General features: G+C 38.2%; 1 protein-coding gene across 1 annotated transcript; it reads right to left on the bottom strand.

The window, feature by feature from the left end:
* Nucleotides 1-11,905: 11,905 nt before the first annotated feature.
* On the bottom strand, nt 11,906-13,507 carry LOC138896019 (uncharacterized). Its single transcript, XM_070180813.1, has 3 exons — nt 13,294-13,507; nt 12,751-12,979; nt 11,906-12,422 (listed from the first exon to the last, which is right to left on the bottom strand). The coding sequence occupies exons 1-3, from the start codon at nt 13,505-13,507 to the stop codon at nt 11,906-11,908; spliced, it is 960 nt and encodes a 319-aa protein (XP_070036914.1).
* Nucleotides 13,508-13,923: the final 416 nt, after the last annotated feature.

Here is a 13,923-nt window from a genome sequence, read left to right as displayed (position 1 = left end):
GCTAACAACAAGTTATTCAAGTTTATAGTTTCACGGTACGGACCAAGTCACAATTCCCTCGGTGCACGCCCACATGCCCGTCATCTAACATGTGCGTCACCTCCAAGGTGAACACATGATACAAAAAATCCGGGGTTTCATACCCTCAGGACCAGATTTATAACTGTTACTTACCTCAAACTGCGTAATTCTTTATTCTGTTATGCCCTTGCCACGAGAATTGGTCTCCAGAATCCTTGTATCTAGTCAAAATTAATTCGATTCAGTCAACACCAATTATTGTAAATAATTCCATAAGGAAATACTAATTTTCTAATAAAAATTCAAAATTAACTCAAAAATTACCCGTGGGGCCCACATCTCGGAACCTGACAAAAGTTACAAAATATGAACGCCCATCTAACCACGAGTCCAACCATATAAATTTCACCAAATTCCGACATCAACTCGACCCCCAAATCTTCAATTAAAGTCTATAAAGATTTCTACCATTTTTAACCCAATCTTTACCCATTTGAACTTAACAATCTTTCACAACCTTATTGGTATGTATACATAATACTTTTACACCCAAGAATCATACTATTAATCACCCATCTTTACTCCAAACCCGAAATTGAAGAATTGGGGAAAGAAATTATTACCTCTTTGAAGCCCTAGCAAGATCCTTGTGAAATCTTCAAACCTTGAACAAGAATTGATGGATAAATGACTATGTTTTCATTTTCTCTCTCTAAAATTCTCTCACTTCTCTCTAAAATATCAGATGAAATCCTTCAAAATAACCCCCAATAGTATTTTATAAGAATGGGGTCGGGTTTATAAAACCAAAAAAATAAAGCCCCGAAACACACTATGCGGTCGCATATGCGACCGCATAACGCTTATGCGTCTCGCAAAATGGCCGCGAAATGTGGCCTCCGGAACTGGGCAAGACTGCCTCAGTATGCGGTCATTATGCGGTCCGCAAACCTATTCTACGGTCGCATAATGCACCACATAACTGATCTGCGGCCGCATAATGCGCTGCAAATTTTCCTCCACACTTTTCCCTCTCCTGATCCACTCTGCGACCATTATGCGGTCCGTAGATTGATTCTGTGACCGCATAGTTGTCGCATAAATGACCCCTTTTTTGGCAAAATTTTTTCCTTTACACATCGGTGCATTGTTCAACCCAAAAAGTCCGAGTCGCGGATCTTTGTACTAATTGATCTACCTCGGCACCACAAAACCTTAATTTCCTTAACAAAATTTCTCTCGGGTCGTTACACATGAGTCAACATCCGGTCAACCTTTTAACTTAAATTCTAAACCTTGGAACTAAGTGGTCCAAATCATTCCAAAAACTCACCGGACCCGTAATTATCCCGACAAGCCAAATAATAACCGTAAATCACAATTTGAGCAGTAAATGAGGGAACGAGATTACAATAGTCAAAACGACCGGCCGTGTTGTTACATGAACACACACACACACAGAAAGAAAACAATTTTCTTCTAGTTTGATTATGATTTCGAATTCGAAAATATAAAAAAAATTCCAGCTTTTTCTTTTGTTTTCTAATTTCAAAAATGGAGATTATCTAAGGCCATAAACCGAGCCGAGGTCGATTCAAGTTTTGCATTCGAGTTTCCGTATGAATCGGGTTCCGACCGTAGCTGCAGCTTTTTATCTGTCCGTGTAACTGTTGGATTATTGTTTGTTAATCGAAGGCTGTCACGACCCAAAATCTAACTAGTCGTGATGGCACCTAACCCAACCCGCTAGGTAAGCCAACTTTCAATTATCCAATTCTAATAATAATTATTAAAGCAATTTAAGTAAATAATTATCTTAACCTTATACATTTTCCAAGAACTGGTAGTACAAATCATGAGCTTCTAAGAATAGAGTATACAAAGCGGAAATGAAATAAATACATAGTTTTTTTGAATAATACATAAACAGAGCTTTTATAAATCTAAGGCTACCATGAACAAGAGGCAGCTACAACAAGAACGCATATACATCTTCAAATCCAGCAACCATCGAGCACAGCAACAACAACAGCCAACATCTGCACGCAATATGCAGAAATGTAGTATGAGTACAACCGACCCCATGTACTGAGTAAGTAACAAAGCTAGCCTTAGGTTGAAAGTAGTGACGAGCTTCTACCAAGGTCGGGTCCAAAACCACTAGTCCACAACAGTCCATAACAACATAAAGAAAATAATACCAGAAGTAACTCACACATAAAATGCTCAGCCAAATCATGATTTCAAAAATAATAGTTCTTCCTTTCAAGTACATCAGTCAAAAACCCAAATCGTTTACCGAAATTTTCAAAAAAATATGAATAAGTTTAAAAGCAATAATTTTTCCAAAATCCTTTCAATAATAAATGATATATTTCATTTTCTTTCGAGATAACCCGTGTAAAACGAATATATCACTATGCCCATCTGTCAACATGTGTGAGAAATCATGAATAATGTGATACCGTACAGCATGAGAAAAATACATCTCTATGCATATATGTCATGTGTGCATGTCAATGCAATGTATCTCAGAGATTGTACTCATGTACTCACACTCTCAGAGTACTCAATCTCACTGTCTCGCATTCTCTCTCACTATGCTCATCACACTCAATCACTCAGCAGTATACAATACCTGTTGCGGCGTGCAGCCCGATCCCCGTTTATAGTCGACTGCGCTCACTGAGGGTGTGTACAGACTCATGAGGGGCTCTTACAGCCCAAGTGCTATAAGCACGGACAACTCACGTGCCTCACGGAAAACTCACGTGCTATAATATCATATCTGGATCCGTACGGACAACTCACTTGCTGACCATAGTGACTACTCCAAAACCAACCAAATACTAGTATTAAACCCATATCGAACCAAACCTCATCCCAAAACCTTCGTACACTGTTGATAATAAAAGAAACATGCAAAATTTCATGACCACTTACCAGATCAACAAGTCACGGACCTCTCTCGCCCCAACCAGAACCATAATCACTTCCTGAGCCGACTCTCAATATTATACTCCCGAATATACCGAAATCAAACTTTATACTACCAATTCTAGGTCCAATGACCTTATATTACTAAACACAACTGTTTTACAGACATGCCGCACCAATATAACTCAGAGCCACATCCTGTGCCATCCGTGCATCAATACGCAACAATTCAAATGTACCCAGTCATGGAAAATGACTCAAATGAGAGAACTGCCCCGCTAGATTAACAAGTACCGCCACAACGAAACGCTGAAAATTCATCATACACCGTAGAACCATCACCCGATTCTAACACAAGGTTCATACCTTAACATAACTCCGCTGCAATGCGTGATCCCATCCAAACGCTGGTCCATAATATATATCTCGAGCCACCCCGCTCAAAATCAATAACCACATAGAGGCAAATGACAAACAAATGCCACACAAAACATTAAAGAACATAACCATTACACAATCGATCATGCAATACCCAAATACTCATCACACTCAAATTCCACTATAAAGCTCAAATAGAACCACACCATCTGTGCACATAACCAATAAATCACAACTCCTCGTAGCATAAAGGAGTAACTAACAGATCATTTCAGAATACGAATAAGTTCAACATCAACCGAATGACACATCCCTTAACAATAGTAGTATGGAGCCAACCATTCCGGCTCAATGTAGAATGCATATCTTAATTGGGCCTACCAATGGACCCCCAAATCAACTCGGGTTACCCAAAAATAGATAAAAATTCCTCCGAAAATCCATAATGACTGAATCACAACACATTCTATCATCTGGCTAGCTCCGGCCACAACTTCACAGTCCACAACCATGAAACAATTTGCTCCAGAGAACTCCCAAATCTCCAAATCCATAGAACACGCGAATCACCATATTTGATTCCATCTCCACCGATCGAATGCCTAACACCTCTCTCATACACGATCATCCCACGAGAAATACTTTAAAAGTTCTTCCGTGCCACTTGGCAAAATTTGAATATCAGCAGTCTATCAACCATGTGAGTACCGCAATACTAATTAAACATCCGTAAGTCAAAATACAACGCGCCTTATGAAATATGCACCCTTCTCATACACCAAGTAGTAATCGTATTCATCTAGTCATTTGGAATCGCCATGTTTTCTAAGAATTCATGACCATTCTACCCAAACTTCGTTACCTTCCTTCAAGACTGAACTGCCACATTGTACATGTAAATCTAACTTCCGCATAACACATAACATCTATCTTGCCATCATGTGAAAAGCACAAGAATCTCATTATCAACTCTGGTCACCAGCACATTACATATCCGGTTAGTTAGAAACCTTTATCTTGCTTCCTTCCAAGAGAAAATCATAATACATAACACGTTTCTCACATCAGTAGAAAATATCCGGTTCCAACCATGGTAGAAACTATCAAGAACACTTTGAAATCCATCTGCACATAACCAAGCTATTAGAACTAAATTCCTCTAACTCGACCAAACCACGTAGGTCACCAAACCCAAGAATATTACCACCAAAACATCTGTAGAGTCTCACAACATCATAATTACCCATATAAATACCACAAACAAAAAACCCACTCTCAAAATACCTTATTTGAGGCTAAGGCTGTTTCATTCACCTTCCTGATACCAAAATATAAAATCCATAATAATAAACAAAAATGCCACAAGTCTCGACACCATCCAACTTAAATCTCAGATTTTAGCCGCAAACAAATCCGCCAAAAATTCTCAATTGTTACATATAAATCTCGAATCCATTAGAACTTTCTCGAGAATCACCCCGTTTGTTCAAATCCATATTACACCGCCCAAATGAGCCAAGAGACACGTGCCCCATTAGCACAACAACTCTCAAAGAAGTAACTCTACTTTAATACCACCTATCAAATTTATACTCCATGCATACTACATCATTCACAAATAACAACTCACTCATCCCATGATTTTCATATACTCATAAGTGCAATATAACCTGTATCCAGGAATTTCCTTATTCGAGTCATCATCGATCTCAACTTTTGCAAGTCATAACTAACCCACCAGTATGCCTCAGCCCAAAACTAAACCTTTACATATAATCATGAAATTGAATTATCAATAGTAGGCTCCCCACTTGGCTCAAAGCCATAGATTAAAACATTCCATAACTCATAATACCAATGCTCTATTACTGTCATAATGCCACAGTCAGTTCAACAAAATTTCTTCTCAAACTCCTGCAACGCCAACCATAAAAATACCCCAAATCATCCGCTAAGCCCGCAATCATTCTCTTGACACTCAAGTCAACTTTCTCAGCCAGATTCAAATTGAAATCTCCACACATATGCCCCACTGGCAGAAAAGAAACTCTCCACTCACATCATAAGGAATACACCTATGTAGATTACTCCGTAGGAAATAAATCACCTGCTTAACCTCAAATTAGTATCTTGATATACCCTTTCGCAATCATAATTACTATGCAATCACTTAGTCTATCTGAGTCCAAACTCACTAACCAGACATGAGAATTTAATTTGTCCCAAAATTTAACAATCGTGAAAGATCCTTCAAAACATTCACACTCGAGACTGGACGTCACATCAAAATGAAAATCAAGCACCCAATGGCCTTCTTTTACATTTCAAGGAAACACATTTTGTCACATTCAAATCGTCTTAACACATGTCGCAGTTACATCATAATCATCACAAAGCCATTTCACCGCTCATCGAGCCACAAATTCCACTGTAGGGTCATTACCGGACATATGAGTCCAACTATACATGTTACAACTAAAGCTACCGAGCTCAAGCTACGGTCTAACCATAGCCTCAAGTCCTCTAGACTGGCCCATCACTAAAACACAGAATACTTACCTCGAACCTCATTCATAGAATCACAAGTCGACGATGCACAACTGATACCGAGCGCTCATGTTCGCATACGAATACGTGGAAGGAATTCAAAGAGTTATATCTCAAGCTGAATCAATCCCGCACGATAAGGAAAGAAATATAAGAAGTATATATCCTAAATGCCTTGTAGCCTCTCGAAGATAAGTATGGACGTCATCATATCGATCCGCAAGACTCTACTAGACACTTGCTCATGACTTGTAGAACCTATGAGCCTAGAGCTCTGATACCACCTTGTCACGACCCAAAATCTAACTAGTCGTGATGGCACCTAACCCAACCCGCTAGGTAAGCCAACTTTCAATTATCCAATTCTAATAACAATTATTAAAGCAATTTAAGTAAATAATTATCTTAACCATATACATTCCCCAAGAACTAGTAGTATAAATCATGAGCTTCTAAGAATATAGTATACAAAGCAGAAATGAAATAAATACATAGTCTGTTTGAATAATACATAAACAGAGCTTTTATAAATCTAAGGCTACCATGAACAAGAAGCAGCTACAATAGGAATGCATGTACATCTTCAAATCTCACAACCATCGAGCACAGCAACAACAATATCCAACATCTGTACGCAATGTACAAAAGTGTAGTATTAGTACAACCGGTCCCATGTACTGAGTAAGTAACAAACCTAGCCTTAGGTTGAAAGTAGTGACGACCTTCTACCAAGGTCGGGTCCAAAATCACTAGTCCACAATAGTCCATAACAACATAAATCAAATAATACCAGAAGTAACTCAGAGATAAAATGCTCAGCCAAATCATGATTTCAAAAATAATAGTTCTTTCTTTCAAGTACATCATTCAAAAACCCAAATCGTTTACCGAAATTTCCAAAAAAAATATGAATAAGTTTAAAAGCAATAATTTTCTCAAAATCCTTTCAATAATAAATGATATGTTTTATTTTCTTTCGAGATAACCCGTATAAAATGAATGCATCACTATGCCCGTCTGTCAATATGTGTGAGAAATCATGAATAATGTGATGCCGTACAGCATGAGGAAAACACATCTCTATGCATATATGTCATGTGTCCATGTCAATGCAATGTATCCCAGATTTGCGTACTCATGTACTCACACTCTTAGAGTACTCAATCTCATTGTCTCGCATTCTCTCTCACTATGCTCAGTATACTCAATCACTCAGCGCTATACAATACCTGCTGCGGCGTGCAGCCCGATCCCTGTTTATAGTCGACTGCACTCACTGGGGGTGTGTACAGACTCATGAGGGGCTCCTACAGCCCAAGCGCTATAAGCACGGACAACTCACGTGTTGCACGGACAACTCACGTGCTATAATATCATATCTGGATCAAAATACTAATATTTTCCAAAAATCCAAAATTACACCCCAAAAATCACCCGTGGGGCCCACGACTCAGAATCCGCAAAAACTCACAAAATCTGAACCCCTATTCAACCACGAGTCCAACCATACCAAAATTACTCAAATCCGACCACAACTGGACCTTCAAATCCTCAATTTAAACTAAGAGGGTTTTCATACTTTTCTAACTTAATTCACCAATTAAATGATCAAAACAACCATGGATTTGGGTAATTTAACCAATATTGAGTTAAGAACACTTACCCTGTTATTTCCCTTGAAAAACTCCCGAAAATCGCCTCTTCCCGCGCTCATATTCGTCAAAAATTGAAAATGGGACGAAGTCCCTTTTTCAAAACTTAAACTCTCTATCGAGACCTTTCTTCTTCGCAAACGCAACAGGTCCCTCGCGTTCGCGAAGCACAACTCGACTGCCCACAAATTTAACCCTTCACGAACACGATCGTGGCTTCGCTAACACGAAGCTTTGCAAACCTTACCCTTCATGAACGCGACCACGGCTTCGGGAACGCGAAGCTTTACCAGCTTAGACCTTCGTGAATGCGAGCGCCACCTCACGAATGCGTAGAGCAAGGACCCGGGGGTCCCTAATAGCCTCACTTCTCTTCACGAACGTGACACCTCTCACGCGTTCGCGATGCACACACTGACCATACTTTCGCATTCGCATCCTCCCCTTCGCGGACGCGAAGAACAAAATCTCACACTCAGAAAACACTCTTCGCGAACGCGAAAGAGAAAATCAGACCAATGCAGCAGCAGATATCAACAATCTCACCAAGGCCAAAAATGATCCGTTAACCATCCAAAACTCACCCGAGCGCCTCAGGACCTCAACCAAATATACCAATAAGTCCTAAAATATCATACGGACTTAGTAGAACCCTCAAATCACCTCAAACAACGCTAAAACCATGAATTACACCCCAATTCAAGTCTAATGAACTTTGAACCAATTGCCCCGGAAATCTCACCGGACCCAAACCAATTGCCCCGGAAAGTTACGCAACAAATATAAAGCCCCATTTGAGTAGTAAATGGGGAAATGAGATTGATATACTCAAAACGACCGGTCGGGTCGATACAAAGGCAGTTCCAGGTTTCATTCTTTTCCCCTCTTATTTCACTGTTATCGGTGTTAATCTTAGTATAATGAAAGCCGTTTAAAATTTGGAACATTAAAATTCAATTTGTGTTGAAGTTTAGTAATTCTCTTGCTCCTTGTTTGCTTAAAGTGTTCATGTATAATAATTGGAGTTTGAGACTTTCTATGTATGACTTGATTTTAGCATGAACTTTTCTTATTGTAGTATCTGCAGTCATATATTACTTTCCATCTTATCAAAATTACTTGGTCCTCTCTTACTAGAGTGAAATTCAAGGGATGAAAGTATTTTGACATTATATTAATGAAATTATCTATCTCTATTTCAAATTGTGATATTTGGGTCATTTAAGTGTTAGAACAGATTTTCAACACATGTTTTGCTAATTTTTATTTCCTTTCTTTTTTTGGAACTTAGCTTGTGATAAAACTCTGTTTTTAAACTATTTTTTTCTTACCTACTCACTTGAATCCTCACGAAAATTATTTTTCTTATCTTATTTTGATCATGATAATTTAATGTTGAATTAGTAAAATTTTGGCGGTGTGTTAATAAAATAGAAATATACATGTCTTAGGACTAATGTTTGCAAGCTTCAGTTACTATTCACTCGTTCGATTTCATCTTTATTTAGTAGATTTGATTATTTAACTTTCTTCTTTCTAGTTAAACACGCCTACCAATTTTTCTTATGAAGTCCAATTTTAATTCGGACGGCAACAGTTTCGTGAGGTTGAGTGATTTTGATGGGGAAGTAACAATACGTAATTGATTTAACAAGAGAACATAATTTCTTAAGTTAGAGTTGGTGTGAGGTAGAAAATCTGAAATGATAAAGAAACTAGCAAAAACGGATAGGCTTAGATATCTATTAACATTTTCTTTAATAGTTTGGTTTAGTCATCATTATTTATGTTTTGTTTAGTATTTGTTTTTATAGTTTTGGTTATTTGCCTATTTAAATACTTTGAATTATTGCAGTGCTTGTTTGATGGAATGTTTATTTCTATTTCTTTGTTCGTTCCGTTTGATCACGGTTTATGCATTGTTTTTTGTGTGAAATGGGCCGTGGGGGTTGGATATTAAGAATGAAAATATGAGTTTATAATGTTAATTATTTTACTTTATTATTTCAAAGATAGGAGCATGCTAGACCGTCAATTTTTGGGTAGGCAACTTTAGGTTCTTTTCTTTTATTTTGTTTGAGGCGAGAGTTCGTCCCCTTTAGTTTATTATTTTTATTCGGGGAATGCCCCGAGGTACATGTAAATGAAGGTCAAGTACGGGACGACGTCATCATGGAAGTGTAGTATAGTATTTTGTTTTATTTTTTTATCTTATTCTATTTTCTTTTATTTAGGTAGGGACAACCTCGAGCCTCCCGTATTTTTTTTTTCTCGGTGTGTTTTGCTTCAGTTTGAGTGTTCTTAAAAGCCAATTAGATCAAGTACGCAACCGGAAAATCCACGGGACTTGGGGAATGCCTAACACCTTTTTCCCGAGTCAAATGAACTCCCTTACTTAGAATCTTTGGTGCAGACTTTGTTTTAGAGTCTAAATATGTTTTAAAAAGAAAAATTATTATTATTGTAAAATGGTGACTTGACACATCAAAATCAATTGTCAAGTGGCGACTCTGAGAAAATTCTTTTTAACACATCTTTTGTCACTTTTCAAATTGAAACCCTTTTGAGCTTTAAAATCACTTTTTATCTTTTAAAGAGGGTATTTTTAGTAAAAAAAAAAAGAGATGTGATAGCTTTGGTGACTCTGCCGGAGACTTGCAGTTTCGAGCTGATACTTGATTTTGTTGGCCTTTTTTTTTTTTTTCAATCCACTAGTCAAAGTGCCTAGGGTTAGTTTTTATATAAATATCTCAAAAGTAAAGCAAAACAAAATAATCTATCCGGGGTCTATCAAGTTGAAAGTAGTAAACTTTGCCGAATACATAGCCCCTATTACCATTGTTGAGAGATTTACTCATCAATGATATCACATAATGTAAACTAACGAAACAGATAAAAACTAGCCATGCTAAATCAGCGCAATTGATGCCCTTACGTAGTCTTCTTATTTTGCAACCTCGACCATATTCTCTTTGCCTTCGTAGTTGTGCAGTCTTACTCATTATTTCCAAAATTCTAGCTACTTCATCAGTGTGTGTGTAGTACATGTGATCTTCCCTAACTTGAATATTTGTCTTCGTGCTCCAGTGTTCCCAATGATGCCATCGTTTAAATATGCTACAATAATGTTGCAGTATGATGTGCGCACACTGCCTTAACGAAGTTGCCTTTAGTGCAACAACTCTTGTACTCCTTTTGGTTCCATATAAACCAGTATAATTCCTCCAGAAGTAGCATTCACAAGTAGTCCATTCAATGAGCCTGGGTAGTGTGTATCCTTTGGAAATCCCTTGATCCTGTTGTTTAGAATCCAGTGTTGCACCTACAAAGATATACCACATAGTACAGCCACACGAGTTCACTATAGCATCTATGCTCCAACAACATTGCAGGTCGAGCCTTTGTAGGACACTATAAGGAATGAAGTGAAGTACATGCCTATGATGGAATGTCCCTGCAGCAACATGAATCCATAGTGCCCTCAAACTGAACCTTGTTTCCATGTTTGTGCCCACCTTCAATTCCCTTCAAGTCGAATCAGTACTTAGTACTAATACCACCAACTGATAGTTTCTCAAAGGATATGGTATAGGTACAGTAATTTCTCTTCCACACGTATGCTTACTAGTTTCTACTATGCACCAGATTTGCACATAGTCGAACCAATACATTTTGATGAGCTTTGCGTGTGAGTTCCAATGTGATATGTATAAAGGATTGCATGACTCACTTCCTGTGCATTTGAGGTATTGATCTGCATTTGGTTATCATCCCATAACATCTCCTTTGATCCTGTTTTGGTTTCCCAATAGTACAAACTTATCAAAAAGTTTCTGGGCTGCAGTGTACTGTTAGTCTTTTGTGTCCTCCCCATATTCCTCGCTTGTATACTTGTGCCTACCTTCAATTCCCTTCTAGCGGATTGAGTATAAAGTACTAATACCACCAACTGAAAGTTCCTTAAAGGATAGGGCATAGAGACAATAATTTCTCCTGCAAAAAAGAAAATAATGTGAGTGAAAACAGGTATCCCCATGTTCTTGTCCCAAAGGATTTGAACATGGTGATATTGCATATGAACTCCAGTGATCTCCTTCCCCATTGACACTCATTCTCCTTCTCTCCTTAATTCTTTGCTACCTTTACTCTTATATATGGATATTGCATCTTATCCTCATTCACCAATCTTCTGCCTTGTGAATCTAACTGCCAAAAATCATGGCATTCAATTGTCCCGACTCAAGAGCATAATTTGTAAGGTGATCTACCAATTTGTTCCCCTCTTTATAGATGTCTGTGATCTTGGATATACACCCCTCCAACATCTGCATAATTTCCTTCACTTGATCAACTATGCACCATGGTGGCTTTCATACACCCTTCATTATATTTTTTAGAAGCATCGAATATGTTTGAAGCCATATATGTGTGTAGTTGTGTGATTTGCATAGCCTCAATGCCTCCACAATTGCGACTGCTTCTGCTTCAGTATTAGTACCCTCATTGATCTCCATGCCCAATGCATATCTTAGTTTTCCTGCTTCATCCCTCATACAAAATCCAATTGAAATTCTAACAGAATTTCCTTTAGATGTTCCATCTGTATTGACTTTAACCCATCCCTCCATAGGCGGCTCCCAGATGACTTTCTCATACTTCAAACGTGGAGTATAATTTTCCATCATAGTTAACAGATCCAACCAATTGTGGGGGACATTTAAACCTGGTTTCCTAACTTGTTCAAGATATTGCAATGCTGTAGAAACTTTATAGATCACTCTGCTGATAGACACTGCTTGTTCATACTTTAAGCTATTCCTTCTCTTCCATAATTCCCACACAATACAAGAAGGCAAAGCTTGTAAATGGTTTGAGTCGAGGAAGTACCTGGGCAGTCCAACACCTTATAATTGCTTGATGCATTGATAGGCCCTCTATTGTTATTCCTGCCCTCGATAGAAAATACTTCCAAACTATGGTAGCAACATTTCCTGAGAAGAACAAATGCACAAGTGTTTCTTCCTTAGGTTCAACACAACACCAACACCTCGATGGCATGAAATACCCCCGTCTTCGCATGAAATCATCCAAAGGCAGTTTAGCCTTTCATACCTTCCACATGAAGAATGATATTTTAAATGGTAACCCTTTCACCTATATCATCTTGTAGGCTATCCTAGGATTATCTCTCCTTCTTAGATAATCCCATGCAGACCTTACGATGAAATGCCCATGAGTTTCATGCATCCAGTAGGGAGTGTCAAGGACAATATCCATAACTGGGGGTCTTATTTTCTCTACAATGTGCAGTGCAAATTCTTCAGGTAGAATCTCCAATAATCTGTCAGCCTTCCAAGCACCATCTTTCAATACATCATATACATTATGTAAAGATTCATCCACTTCAAACTCTAGAGGAACAAAGAAGTACAATGCTCCCAATCCTGTCCAGTTGTCAAACCAAAACAGTAAGATCCCATTTTTGGATGCCACGTGATTTGATGCTCAATTATGTCCCTACCTTCCAACATTTTTCTCCAAATATGTGAACCTCCTCTCCATGGAACTATTACTGCATTTAATTTTTTGCAATACTTCTGGATCATAAATGAACTCCACAGACTTGGCCTTGTTCGAAAATTCCACCATAGCTTGCAGAGTAGTGCCTTAGACACATCATGCAACGATCTAAAACATATACCTCCTTCCTCACATGGCATACATATTATTTTCTATGATGCTCAATGTCTACTGGAACCTCCCACAGAACTACTCCATAAGAATTGAGCAAAGATCTTATGGAGATTCTTAATAACATAACTAGGAGGATTCACAACAGAGAGTAGATGAATTGGCATACTCTGAAGGACATTAGATGTCAATACTGCCCTGCCTCCTATCGAGAGTAATTTGCCTTTCCATGACTGCAGCTTGTCAAACACCTTAGTGATGAGGCCTTGATAATAAATCATCTTTCTCCTTGCATAAAATATGGGACAACCAAGGTATGTAAATGGGTATTCCTGCCTTCCAATACAGTGATCCTCTCCACTATGTAAAAGGCCTTGATAATAAATCATCTCTATTTGCTTTGTTTATTTCTTATTTTATTTTATTTTATTTTATTTACTAGTTGTTTATGTGTTTACAGCTTTTCCTTTATGTGTTACTGTTTTATAACTGTCATCATTTGCATAACCTTGGGTCAATTCTTTATGCAAAAAGTCTCATAGTACGCGTCGCATATCGAACGCTTTGTTGAGTCACCCTTATTTTAAGAGGGGGCCATCGTACGTATGAAGTGGGTGGAAAGCTTGAACAACCACCATCGACCATACGTTCCCCCGAATTGCCTTGTTAGTGAACCCCAAACGTAGGTCAGCCTTTA

This window comes from Nicotiana tomentosiformis, chromosome 1 (assembly GCF_000390325.3).
Source record: "Nicotiana tomentosiformis chromosome 1, ASM39032v3, whole genome shotgun sequence".
NCBI lineage: Eukaryota > Viridiplantae > Streptophyta > Magnoliopsida > Solanales > Solanaceae > Nicotiana > Nicotiana tomentosiformis.
Note: the sequence above shows the minus strand (reverse complement) of the source record. Positions and strands in the feature narration are given on the sequence as shown.